This window comes from Salmo salar, chromosome ssa13, assembly GCF_905237065.1.
Source record: "Salmo salar chromosome ssa13, Ssal_v3.1, whole genome shotgun sequence".
NCBI lineage: Eukaryota > Metazoa > Chordata > Actinopteri > Salmoniformes > Salmonidae > Salmo > Salmo salar.
This window is the reverse complement of record NC_059454.1, coordinates 9,779,969-9,793,989: the sequence shown is the minus strand read 5'-3', so window position 1 is coordinate 9,793,989 and position 14,021 is coordinate 9,779,969. Positions and strand designations below refer to the sequence as shown.

Here is a 14,021-nt window from a genome sequence, read left to right as displayed (position 1 = left end):
GCCGGTTTAATCTTCTGACCTTCGTGTCATGGGTCCATTATTTTCTCCTTTAGATGGTTCAGCATTTCTCTTGGCATCCTGCTGAGGTAATTCTGTGCAAATAATAGGCCTAAATGTGGAATGTATTAGTTTCAAATCCTAGTCGTTACATGGTTTTATACCATTTAAATAATCTCTTATTATTACACAATTGGAGTTCAGGTCATACAGACCTTCGCTAAAGTTCCTCTGCAGTGGATGGGATGTCCGGTTACATGCGGCGAGAACACTGCAGTCAGCGATAACGCCTAGGCTGGCTGTCAACCTGCAGAAAGACCCCCTATCTCCGATCATCTCCAACTAACATTGTTCGTGCTCAACTTTTAGCCTAGAAAACCTACTGGTGAAGACAGTGTTTTTAACATGCTGTTTTGACAGAGCAGTGAGACGTTTTTCTACCTTTTGGGAGGTTTTCAGAGCGATCGTTACGTGCCAGTCACGTGTCAGCCCCTGTGAGAGCGACTTTGGTTCGTGCGACCCTTCTTAATTAATCGCAAATGTTCTGTTGAACTCTGACGGGGGAATACACACAGTTAACTAAAGTTATGTCTCATTCATCCTCAAAGGAACGGGTCCTGTTATGTCGATGTATATGCCAAGGAAACTTCTCCAAGTAGGAGCAGCCTATTAAGTGCACAATCAAAAGGACAGAGGGTGCACCTAAAATGTAGGAATCTCCCATCTAGCTCTTCGAGCGCAGAACACCGTCGATATTGCTTACTATTTGAGATCAAGAGGAAAACACTGCAAAATCTGATGGAAGATTAAGGTATGTATATAAGTATGTTAAAGACTGTAATTTCAGTTTTCATGAATCAATATCTAAGTGTTCTATACTGAAGTGTTTTTGCATTTCTGTATTTATTTTTATAGGGCTTTGGGGATATGCTTTTATTGTTTAAAAAAAAGTCACAAACACATAATCATTTATATTAGTCTATTTTGAAGTTATGTTTTGTTGTTGGCTGTAGCCTACTATTAATGATTGCTGCTACACACAACGTTTTATTTGTTGTAATTTCAATCATGTGCGATTTGGAGTGCCCGGGCACTGCACCGATGTAGTTTGATCGAATCTATTAACCCAGAAGTCCTTTATTAAATGAATTAGCGGTGACAATTAGTCGTGATTATTCCAGGGGCGAAAATCTGATATCAACTTTGGAGGGGACAATTACATTACATTTTCTCAAGAGCAATTCCTGAGGGGGACACCAAAAGTAGTGCTGTAACACATAGCCTACGTTTAATATGGTAAATGTATATTGAGGAACCAAAGAAATAAGGTGTTTGCCGTACTCCTAACTACCGGTACCCAAAACTACACAACTAATCACAACAGCAATACCATTGCCTTTAACAAATCTTAGTTCAGTCACCAGTTTAAGTTGAGAGTGGGGGTATCCATGGCATTTTCCAATTATGTTCCTATTTTACAAGTAAAAAAAATTGAGAACCTTTCATAATGTTGCCAAACAAAGACTCAACAAACTTACCTGAGACTCCCTGTCTCTGCCAGTCTGTCCCTGCATATCTGTCCCCAACTCTGCTGTCTGTGTGCCATCTGTTGCCTGCTCTGCCTAATGACATCATTGTGAAACATTCCCATTAGAATTACATTTTTTTCTTGTGAACATTTTATCAACTAGTCTTTGAGATATTAGGCTACTAGGGTTCTTACTTTGCGTTTTGGTGTACTGAAAAATACTCTGATGTCCGTCTTTTTTCTGCCATTTTTCTGCCATTTTTCTACCTGGTTGGCTACACACACACAGTATGTAGGTTATTTACAGTAGGAGATGGGCTTCTATCATCTTATCTTCTATCATTCTATATGGGCTTCGATCTAAAAGGTAGCTAGCAAATGTGAAACGGATTGCAGTGACAAGAGTTGACAGCTGTATGAGTTCACCATTTACACAACATATGCTGCAACCTTTTGTAATTTTAATAGTTTGTTTCATATTGGCTGGCTTCTAACAATAGCTGAATTTGCAAAGCTAGCGAGCACCAATTCAGTGGTGTTTGCTATAATCTTTGCTACCCGGGTTAAATAAAGATGAAATAAAATATATAAATAAAAGTTCCCTTGCGACAATTTAGCTTTTGCAACGAGACCGTTAAATATATTTAAAACAATGGTAGAAGAGAGTGTAGTTCTGTTCAGTTTATCGCTAACCTTATCACAGGGACTTTGAAGCACTAACTTACATGCATGCTGATCTTGGAATAAATTAACGATAGCAAAGATTCCATCTTTGACGACGCCACATAAATGGAATAGGTACTAGCTAGCTTAATAGTTCATATTTGCGCGCTAGCTCTGCATATTCAGCTAGTGTGTGTGCGCAATTGACTGGATTAACCTCACGTCAGTTACGTGCATTGAGTGCCTTTCAGACAGTAGATACGACCTCTACGTTACCTCGCAAGCTAAGGAACTGGCAGTGGATCAAACCATTGTGAGGCAAAGGGTGGGGGGGTCGCAATCTTTTGAAACTTAAAAACAAGCTATTAAGTGTCTATAATCAGCACAATTGCTTTCATTGCGTATTATTAATATTATTTAAATTACATAGTTATGTTTCAGTGATATATTGGGGGGGACAAATCATATTTTTCCAGGATGGGGGGGTCATGTCCCCCCCGTCCCCCCCGGGATTTCCGCCCCTGGATTATTCATCTTGTGTGAAATACTTGGGGGGGGGGGGGATATGTTCATATGGTCTTACATAATAACTTAATGAAGCAATCTGGGATCTGGCTATATGTCATTCATTTATTTTAAGTCATTCATTTAAAAGTCCCAAAAGTAATGTGCCAATCCCAGATTGCCCATTTAATGTTCAGTTCATTTCTGTGTTCTTGACCTGGTCACCTGGTTGTTATAAGGTTACTGTAACTGAATTCAAACATACGTTTATGACCTTTGTGTTCCTCTAACTGAATTCAAACAGCTAGTGGGTAGTGATTTATCTATTTTTTCCCCAAACAGAGTTGTGACTGTAGGGTGAGTGAGGGGCCACAATGCAACAAGAAAACTCTGATCTAAAAAGAGAACAACTGGTCCAGCAGATTTGTATATGGTAAGAGACCTCTCTATGAGTTTATATTTACAATACTGTTATGGTGTATGGTCCATACCTCGGTTCAAATAGTATTTAAAAAAAAAAAAATGTTTTAAACTCTCCCAGTTCATTTAATTCATTTTTTTTTTGCCAGGCAAGGCAGTTAAGAACCAGTTCTTATTTTCAATGACAGCCTACCGGGGAACAGTGGGTTAACTGCCTTGTTCAGGGGCAGAACAACAGATTTTTTGTCTTGTCAGCTCAGGGATTTGATCTTGCAACCTTTCGGTTACTAGTCCAACGCTCTGACCACAAGTGGAGCCAATATAAAACCCTGACCACCTGGCACTCCAGGTGAGGACATGCAAACACTCAACGTATTTTAAAGATTTCAAATAGTACTTGAATACTTTGGCGTATGAGTTCACAATACTGTGGCGTATGAGTTCACAATACTGTGGTGTATGGTCGTTCCATTCTCCTTTTCAGGGATAATAAACTAAGCCAAAAGCTTTTTCACCTAATCACCAAGCAGCTTCTTAGCAACTTAATCTCACCATTCCTCATGACTAATGTAATTTGCTTTTCTCATTAACACCAAAAGAGCGGATTCAAGAATGTGAGAGTGGCTATTAGTATTGTGTTGTATTACAGTAATATGGAGTCTAATGGGGAGGTAAAGCTACACTAGTTGTGGCTATAGATCTGTGGTCACAGAGCTTGTTCGTACAGTAAATCCTTTTAAAGGAAACTGATACATTATCTCAGGCTATTGTATTCAAAACTTACAATGATCAAATATCTTTCATTTTAGTTGTTTGCTCTCAAATATTGGAAAAACCTTGATGAGAACAATTACTCTGAAATGAGAGAATCTTTCATTTTCCAATGGAATAATGAGTTCAACAGGTTTTGTTCTTTTAATTGAACTTTTATGGTTGCCTGATGACCAATATCCTGTTCCAACCTGATCTACTCCAGGACAAACCAATCGACATGCCTAATTTATTGTAATTAATTGCCTGTTAAGCCATTGTTGACGCAACACTCCAAAGGGAGTTGGATGCTGTAACTGAACCCACTGGGTATAGCCAACGTCAATTCGACGTCTACGTGAATTCAAAGTGAAGGCAATAAAAATGTCAATCATATCATTGGACTTAGGTTAAAAGTTGGGTGAATTTTTTTTTGAAACAATTCTTGAAAGGAGTTTACTTTGATTACTTTTTGGTAAATCCAATTCGTTTTTCAGGAAAAACATAGAATTTTAGTTGAAACAACGTGGAAACAGCGGCTATTCATCCAGTTTCTGCCCAGCGAGAAAGATTCTAACTAACATTTTGGCTGACCTGAAGGTTTCCATCATAGGGTTCTTATATAGATAGACAGATGAGACCAGAGCCCCTTGGTCTTAATATAGGAAATTAATATGCTAACTTAGCTATCCAGACATGCTAGCTCTTCACACAGAAGATGGATATGGTAGCTGTCCAGACATAGCACACAGCCAGCTATGTGGCGTATAATGTGACATACTATAGTATGTGTCAATAACTAGCACGCCTCCACCCCAGGGGCCTTAACACTGCATAGAAACTCAGAGATAATGATAAGTGCTGGAAAGCTCCTCCCTGCTATAACCCAACAGACAGCTCCTCCCTGGTATAACCCAACAGACAGCTCCTCCCTGGTATAACCCAACAGACAACTCCTCCCTGGTATAACCCGACAGACTGAGCACCAGGTCTGTGGTGGTTCAATGCATGTCATGCATGCCAGAGGTGACATTTAGCTTACTTCAGCCCTGGCTTGCAGGAAGGAAATCCAATCTGGCATGATCTAGTTTGAACCTGCTCGTGCTCTTAAAGCAAAATGTAGAGTAATATTAAGATGCACTGTAATGACATGACAGTTTTTGTAGGACAGCTTCAACTGACTTCCAACTGACTCTCCAATTTGATTTTAATAATATAATATAACAAAACAAATCTATAGATTATCATAATTTCTCAAACCTTTTGGCTGGTGAAAGAGTGCTAAGGTTAGACTATTGCTTTAGGTCTGTCTGTCCCCCTCGCCTACCTTATGTCTGTCTCTCTGTCTGTTTGTCCAGAGATGTCTCTGCTTTTTCAGAGTTTCTCAAAGAAAAATGGTCGTTGTGCTAGTGGTCATCGTTGACATCCAGCCTAGTGTTTTTGAAAACGGGGATCTTGCCTCGTTCATTATCTCAAGACTAGTTCGTCTTGATCCCTGGGTCCTCCTTCGTGACCTGTTAGATCTATTTGATCACCCTGAAGAGAATCTGGAAAGGCACAAAGAAAGTTGCATCATTCTGCAAAGGTGGTCATTGTGAGAAGTCAATCAAATGGATCTCATTTAAATACTGTGTCTTCATGCTCACGTTTTGATGGGTGGTTATCTGTGTACAGTCGTGGCTAAAAAAAATTGAGAATGACACAAATATTAATTTCCACAAAGTTTGCTGTTTCAGTGTCTTTAGATATTTTTGTCAGATGTTACTGTGGAATACTGAAGTATAATTACAAGCATTTCATAAGTGGCAAAGGCTTTTATTGACAATTACATGATGCAAAAAATCAATATTTGCAGGGTTGACCCTTCTTTTTCAAGACCTCTGCAATCTGTCCTGGCATGCTGTCAATTAACCTCTCTGGGCTAGGCGGGACGAATTCGTCCCACCTACGCAACAGCCAGTGTAATCCAGTGGCGCGATTTTCAAATACCTTAAAAATCCTATTACTTCAATTTCTCAAACATATGACTATTTTACAGCTATTTAAAGACAAGACTCTCGTTAATCTAACCACACTGTCCGATTACAACGAAAGCAAAACATTAGATTATGTCAGCAGAGTACCAAGCCAGAAATAATCAGACACCCATTTTTCAAGCTAGCATATAATGTCACAAAAACCCAGAAGACAGCTAAATGCAGCACTAACCTTTGATGATCTTCATCAGATGACAACCCTAGGACATTATGTTATACAATACATGCATGTTTTGTTCAATCGAGTTCATATTTATATCAAAAACCAGCTTTTTACATTAGCATGTGACGTTCAGAACTACCATACCCCCGCAAACTTCCGGCGAATTCACTAACAATTTACTAAATTACTCACGATAAACGTTCACAAAAAGCATAACAATTATTTTAAGAATTATAGATACAGAACTCCTCTATGCACTCGATATGTCCGATTTTAAAATAGCTTTTTGGTGAAAGCACATTTGGCAATATTCTAAGTACATAGCCCAGCCATCACGGGCTAGCTATTTAGACACCCGGCAAGTTTAGCACTCACCAATATCAGATTTACTATTACAAAAGTTTGATTACCTTTTGTTGTCTTTGTCAGAATGCACTCCCAGGACTGCTACTTCAATAACAGATGTTGGTTTGGTCCAAAATAATCCATCGTTATATCCGAATAGCGCCGTTTTGTTCGTGCGTTCCAGAAACTATCCGAAATGGTAAATCAGGGTCGCGCGCATGGCGCAATTCGTGACAAAAAAATTCTAAATATTCCATTACCGTACTTCGAAGCATGTCAACCGCTGTTTAAAATCCATTTTTATGCCATTTTTCTCGTAAAAAAGCGATAATATTCCGACCGGGAATCTCCATTTAGCTAAACAGAGGAAAGAAAACAAAGCTTTGAGTCGACGCGGGCACGAGCCTGAGTCTCACAGTACTGTAACCAGCCACTACCCAAATGCACTACTTTGTTTCAGCCAGAGCCTGCAAAGCCACGATTCAGCATTTTGCCGCCTTCTGAGAGCCTATGGCAGCCGTAGGAAGTGTCACGGTACAGCTAAGATCCTCACTCTTCAATAAACAGAGACAAGAAGAACGACACCTTGTCAGACAGGCCACTTCCTGCATGAAATCTTCTCAGGTTTTTGCCTGCCATATGAGTTCTGTTATACTCACAGACACCATTCAAACAGTTTTAGAAACGTTAGGGTGTTTTCTATCCAAAGCCAATAATTATATGCATATTCTAGTTACTGGGCAGGAGTAGTAACCAGATTAAATCGGGTACGTTTTTTATCCAGCCGTGTCAATACTGCCCCCTATCCCCAACAGGTTAACTTCTGGGCCACATCCTGACTGATGGCAGCCTATTCTTGCATAATCAATGCTTGGAGTGTGTCAGACTTTGTGGGTTTTTGTATGTCCACCTGCCTCTTGAGGATTGACCACAAGTTCTCAATGGGATTAAGGTCTGGGGAGTTTCCTGGCCATGGACCCAAAATATCGATGTTTTGTTCCCCGAGCCACTTAGTTATCACTTTTGCCTTATGGCAAGGTGCTCCGTCATGCTGGAAAAGGCATTGTTCATCACCAAACTGTTCCTGGATGGTTGGGAGAATTTACTCTCAGAGGATGTGTTGGTACCATTCTTCATTCATGGCTGTGTTCTTAGGCAAAATTGTGAGTGAGCCCACTCCCTTGGCTGAGAAGCAACCCCACACATGAATGGTCTCAGGATGCTTTACTGTTGGCATGACACAGGACTGATGGTAGTGCTCACCTTGTCTTCTCCGGACAAGCTTTTTTCCGGATGCCCCAAACAATCGGAAAGGGGATTCATCAGAGAAAATGACTTTACCCCAGTCCTCAGCAGTCCAATCCCTGTACCTTTTGTAGAATATGTCCCTGATGTTTTTCTTGGAGAGAAGTGGCTTCTTTGCTGCCCTTCTTGACACCAGGCCATCCTCCAAAAGTCTTCGCCTCACTGTGCGTGCAGATGCACTCACACCTGCCTGCTGCCATTCCTGAGCAAGCTCTGTACTGGCGGTGCTGAATCAGCAGCTGAATCAACAGCTGAATCAACTTTAGGAGACGGTCCTGGTGCTTGCTGGACTTTCTTGGGCGCCCTGAAGCCTTCTTCACAACAATTGAACCGCTCTCCTTGAAGTTCTTGATGATCCGATAAATGGTTGATTTAGGTGCAATCTTACTGGCAGCAATATCCTTCCCTGTGAAGCCCTTTTTGTGCAAAGCAATGATGACGGCACATGTTTCCTTGCAGGTAACCATGATTGACAGAGGAAGAACAATGATTCCAAGCACCACCCTCCTTTTGAAGTTTCCAGTCTGTTATTCAAACTCAATCAGCATGACCGAGTGATCTCCAGCCCTGTCCTCGTCAACACTCACACCTGTGTTAACGAGAGAATCTATGTCATGATGTAAGCTGGTCCTTTTGTGGCAGGGCTGAAATGCAGTGGAATAGTTTTTGGGGGATTCAGTTCATTTGCATGGCAAAGAGGGACTTTGCAATTAATTGCAATTCATCTGATCACTCTTCATACCATTCTGGAGTATATGCAAATTGCCATCATACAAACTGAGGCAGCAGACTTTGTGAAAGTTAATATTTGTGTCATTCTCAAAACGTTTGGCCACGACTGTACAACGCTTGCTAACTTCAACCAGGGAAAGTTTTTCTCTCAAGACAAGTCATACTGTTGCCATGAATTTCATTTCATTTAGCTTTTATCGAACCATAAAAGACCCTTGAGGTTAAACATTTTCTAGGGTGATTTTCAAGTTATTTCTAACTTGTGTTTATGTTGTTACAGGTGCAAGGCTAACCTTGATACAGCTGTAGATGTATCTCCCTATCCAGACACACCAGAGGATGACGCTACAGTAGACAACAAATCTTCTTTTCAATTCTCTCTTGTAACATCTCTGCTGCTGCTGCTTTCACCATGCTACCTAAAGAACACAACAGGTAAATGACACCTCCGCCTGTATCTGTACCTGTAACCACTAATGACTGTAGAGATCCTATGGCTGCTTTTAATTCATCTAACTACTAATAATAATATGTATAAAACAGCATAAATCAGGCCCTTAGGAAACTATGCAGTTATTTTTTTTTGTATTATTTCTTACATTGTTAGCACAGAAAATCTCAAGTGTTATTACATACAGCCGGGAAGAACTATTGGATATAAAAGTGATGTCAACTTACCAACATTACGACCAGGAATACGTCTTTCCCGAAGCGGATCCTTTGTTCTGACCTTCACCCTGGACATGGGATCTTATCCCAGAGGCTGACCCAAAACAACCCGCAGGAGAGGCATTCGGAGCGGCCTACTGGTCGGACTCAGAAGGCGAGCACACCATCCACCTCTTCTAAGCATATTACTCGCCAATGTCCAATCTCTTGATAACAAGGTGGACGGAATTAGGGCACAAGTTGCCTTTCAGAGATTGTAACATTCTCTGTTTCACGGAAACATGGCTCACTCGGGATATGTTGTCAGAGTCGGTACAGCCACCCGGTTTCTTCATGCATCGCGCGACAGAAACAAACATCTTTCTGGTTAGAAGAAGGGTGGGGGTGTATGCCTTAAGAATATCGATTCATGGTGTAATCACAACAACATACAGTAACTCAAGTCCTTTTGTTCACCTGACCTAGTATTCCTTATGTCGACGCATTATCTTCCAAGAGAATTCTCTTTGATTAGTCATAGCCGTGTAAAACCCCCCCTAGCAGATACCACGTCGGCCCTGAAAGAACTTCACTGGACTCTATGTAAACTGGGAACCATACATCATGAGGCTGCATTCATTGAAGCTTGGGATTTTAACAAAGCTAACCTGAGAACAATACTTCCTAAATTCTATCAGCATATCGAATGTGTGACACGAGCCTCTAGCATTCTGGATCATTGCAACTCTAACTTCTGCGATGTATACAAAGCCCTCCCCCGCCATGCCTTCGTAAAATCTGACCATGACTCCATTTTGTTGCTCCCAGCCCATAGACAGAAACTAAAACAGGAAACGCCCGTACTCAGGTCTATCCAACACTGGTCTGTCCAATCATATTCCACACTTCAAGATTGCTTCGATCATGTTCCGGATAGCCTCAGACAATAACATTGATGTATACGCTGACTCGGTGAGTGAGTTTATTAGCAAGTGCATCGGAGATGTCCTACCTGCTGTGACTATTAAAACCTTTCCTAACCAGAAACTGTGGATTGATGGCAGCATTCGCACAAAACTGAAAGCGCGAACCACCGCTTTTAATCATGGCAAGGTGACTGGAAACATGACCGAATACAAACAGTGCAGCTATTCCCTCCACAAGGCAATCAAACAAGCAAAGCGTCAGTATAGAGACAAAGTATCTCAAACACGGGAAGTATGTGGCAGGGTCTACAGTCAATCATGGATTACAAAAAGAAAACCAGGCACGTCGCGGACATCGATGTCTTGCTCCCAGACAAATTAAACAACTTCTTTGCTCGCTTTGAGGACAATACAGTGCCACTGACACGGCCCGCTAGCAAAGCCTGTAGGCTTTCCTTCTCCGTGGCCGACGTGAGTAAAACATTTGAACGTGTTAACCTCCCTGGGCAAGGTGGGACGCTTAGTCAACAGCCAGTGGAATCGAGTGGCGCGAAATACAAATACCTCATAAATGCTATAACTTCAATTTCTCAAACATATGACTATTTTACACCATTTTAAAGACAAGACTCTCGTTAATCTAACCACGTTGTCTGATTTCAAAAAGGCTTTACAGCGAAAGCAAAACATTAGATTATGTCAGGAGAGTACCCTGCCAAAAATAATCACACAGCCATTTTCAAAGCAAGCATATATGTCACAAAAACCAAAACCACAGCTAAATGCAGCACTAACCTTAGATGATCTTCATCCGATGACACTCCTAGGACATAATGTTATACAATACATGCATGTTTTGTTCAATCAAGTTCATATTTATATCAAAAACCAGCTTTTTACATTAGCATGTGATGTTCAGAACTAGCATACCCACCGCAAACTTCCGGGTGAATTTACTACATTACTCACGATTAACGTTCACAAAAAACATAACAATTATTTAAAGAATTATAGATACAGAACTCCTTTATGCAATCGCGGTGTCAGATTTTAAAATAGCTTTTCGGCGAAAGCACATTTTGCAATATTCTAAGTAGATAGCCCGGCCATCACGGCTAGCTAATTTGACACCCACCAAGTTTGGCCCTCACCAAACTCAGATTTATTATAAGAAAAATTGGATTACCTTTGCTGTTCTTCATCAGAATGCACTCCCAGGACTTGTACTTCAACAACAAATGTTGTTTTGGTTCCAAATAATCCATAGTTATATTGAAATAGCTCCGTTTTGTTCGTGCGTTCAGGTCACTATCCGAAGGGTGACGCGCGAGCGCATTTCGTGACAAAAAAATTCAAAATATTCCATTACCGTACTTCGAAGCATGTCAAACGCTGTTTAAAATCAATTTTTATGCTATTTTTCTCGTAAAATAGCGATAATATTCCAACCGGGCGACGTTGTATTCATTCAAAGACTGAAAACATGGAGTTGTCTCGTGGACGCGCACTCCAGTGTCATTGTTCCCTGCCTGACCACTCACAAAAACTCCTGCTGTTTTTCGCCCAGAGACTGCAGAGACGTCATTCCACTTTCTGGCGCCTTCTGAGAGCCAATGGAAGCCTTAGAAAATGTCACGTTACAGCAGAGATGCTGTATTTTTGATAGAGATGCCACAGAAGGAGAACAAATTGTCAGACAGGGCACTTCCTGTATGGAATCTTCTCAGGTTTTGGCCTGCCATATGAGTTTTGTTATACTCACAGACACCATTCAAACAGTTTTAGAAACTTTTAGTGTTTTCTATCCAAATCTACTAATTATATGCATATTCTCATTTCTGGGCAAGAGTAGTAACCAGTTTAAATCGGGTACGTTTTTTATCCAGCCGTGCAAATACTGCCCCCTAGCCCCAACAGGTTAACCCTCACAAGGCTGCCGGCCCAGACAGCATCCCTAGCCGCGTCCTCAGAGCGTGCGCAGACCAGCTGGCGGGTGTGTTTACGGACATATTCAATCAATCCCTATCCCAGTCTGCTGTCCCCACATGCTTCAAGATGGCCACCATTGTTCCTGTTCCCAAGAAAGCTAAGGTAACTGAACTAAATGACTATCGCCCCATTGCACTCACTTCTGTCATCATGAAGTGCTTTGAGAGACTAGTCAAGGATCATATCACCTCCAACCCTACCTGATACCCTAGACCCACTCCAATTTGCTTACCGCCCCATCCACTGACGATGCAATCGCCATCACACTGCACACTGCCCATTTCCCATCTGGACAAGAGGAATACCTATGTAAGAATGCTGTTCATTGACTGCAGCTCAGCATTTAACACCATAGTACCCTCCAAACTCGTCATTAAGCTCGAGACCCTGGGTCTCGACCCCGGCCTGTGCAACTGGGTCCTGGACTTTCTAACGGGCCGCACCCAGGTGGTGAGGGTAGGGAACAACATCTCCACCCCGCTGATCCTCATCACTGGGGCCCCACAAGGGTGCGTTCTCAGCCCTCTCCTGTACTCGCTGTTCACCCATGACTGCATGGCTATGCACGCTTCCAACTCAATCATCAAGTTTGCAGACGACACTACAGTGGTAGGCTTGATTACCAACAACGACGAGACGGCCTACAGGGAGGAGGTGAGGGCACTCGGAGTGTGGTGTCAGGAAAATAACCTGTCACTCAACGTCAACAAAACTAAGGAGATGATCGTGGACTTCAGGAAACAGCAGAGGGAGTACCCCCCATCCACATCGACGAGACAGTAGTGGAGTAGTTGGAAAGTTAAGTTCCTCGGCGTACACATCATGGACAAACTGAAATGGTCCACCCACACAGACAGCGTGGTGAAGAAGGTGCAACAGAACCTCTTCAACCATCAGGAGGCTGAAGAAATGTGGCTTTTCACCTCACAAACTTTTACGGCTGCACAATTGAGAGCATCCTGTCGGGCTGTATCACCGCCTGGTACGGCAACTGCACCGCCCTCAACCGCAAGGCTCTCCAGAGGGTAGTGTGGTCTGCCCAATGCATCATTGGGGGCAAACTACCTGCCCTCCAGGACACCTAGAGCACCCGATGTCACACGAAGGCCAAAAAGATCATCAAAGACAACAACCACCCGAGCCACTGCCTGTTCACCCCGCTATCATCCAGAAGGCGAGGTCAGTATAGGTGCATCAAAGCTGGGACCGAGAGACAGAAGCTTTTTCAATCTCAAGGCCATCAGATTGTTAAACAGCCATCACTAACATAGAGACTCAAATCTCTGGCCACTTTAATAAATGGACTTAATAAAGGTATCACTAGTCACTTTAAATAACACCACTTTAAAAATGTTTACATTTCCTACATTACTCATCCCATATGTATATACTGTATTCTATACCATCTACTGCATCTTGCCTATGCCGCACGGCCATCGCTCATCCATATATTTATATGTACATATTCTTATTCATCCCTTTACACTTGTGTGTATGAGGTAGTTGTTGTGAATTTGTTAGATTACTTGTTAGATATTACTGCACTGTCAGAAGTAGAAGCACAACTATTTCGCTACACTCGTATTAACATCTGCTAACCATGTGAATGTGAACAAGAAAATTTGATTTGATTTGATACAATATTACTTCTACAAATGTTGTGGGAAAATGTCCATTCAATTGAAAAGTACATCTACTTGTCAGAATATGACATTATTTTGTTTTTAAAGAAATGACTGATGGTTAACTGTGTAAATCTGTCAAGTCTGTTGATGTGTTTATGGGAATATTCTCTGCAGTGTTTCCTCATCATCCCAGTACTTAGTGTCACTATGTCATACAATGAACATGATTCACACACCTTCAGCATTTTGATCTATAGAAGCTAAACATGACTCTTCTCTCATTCCTCACACACACACACACACACTACAAGTGAACCAACCAGTGTCATGTTCTGATCAGCCTGATCGACCTGTTTGCTCTCTCTTTTTCTCTCTCTCTCTGTTTCTCTC

The 14,021-nt window shown here is 41.6% G+C and overlaps 1 protein-coding gene across 6 annotated transcripts in view; it reads left to right on the top strand.

Annotated features, from left to right (window-relative positions):
• Positions 1 to 52: 52 nt before the first annotated feature.
• The window catches only part of LOC106566395 (monocarboxylate transporter 5), a 59,274-nt gene continuing 45,305 nt past the window's right edge, over positions 53 to 14,021 (top strand). The window contains exons 1-3 of one of the 6 annotated variants that reach the window (XM_045692902.1): positions 53 to 506; positions 606 to 808; positions 3,035 to 3,125. In XM_045692902.1, coding sequence (XP_045548858.1) covers positions 3,067 to 3,125 — 59 coding nt within the window. In that variant the 5' untranslated portion in view covers positions 53 to 506; positions 606 to 808; positions 3,035 to 3,066. Of the gene's footprint in view, positions 809 to 3,034; positions 3,126 to 8,723; positions 8,879 to 14,021 lie in introns of all 6 variants that reach the window. The other 5 variants (XM_045692903.1, XM_014134370.2, XM_014134369.2 and 2 more) reach the window with 5 other exon arrangements.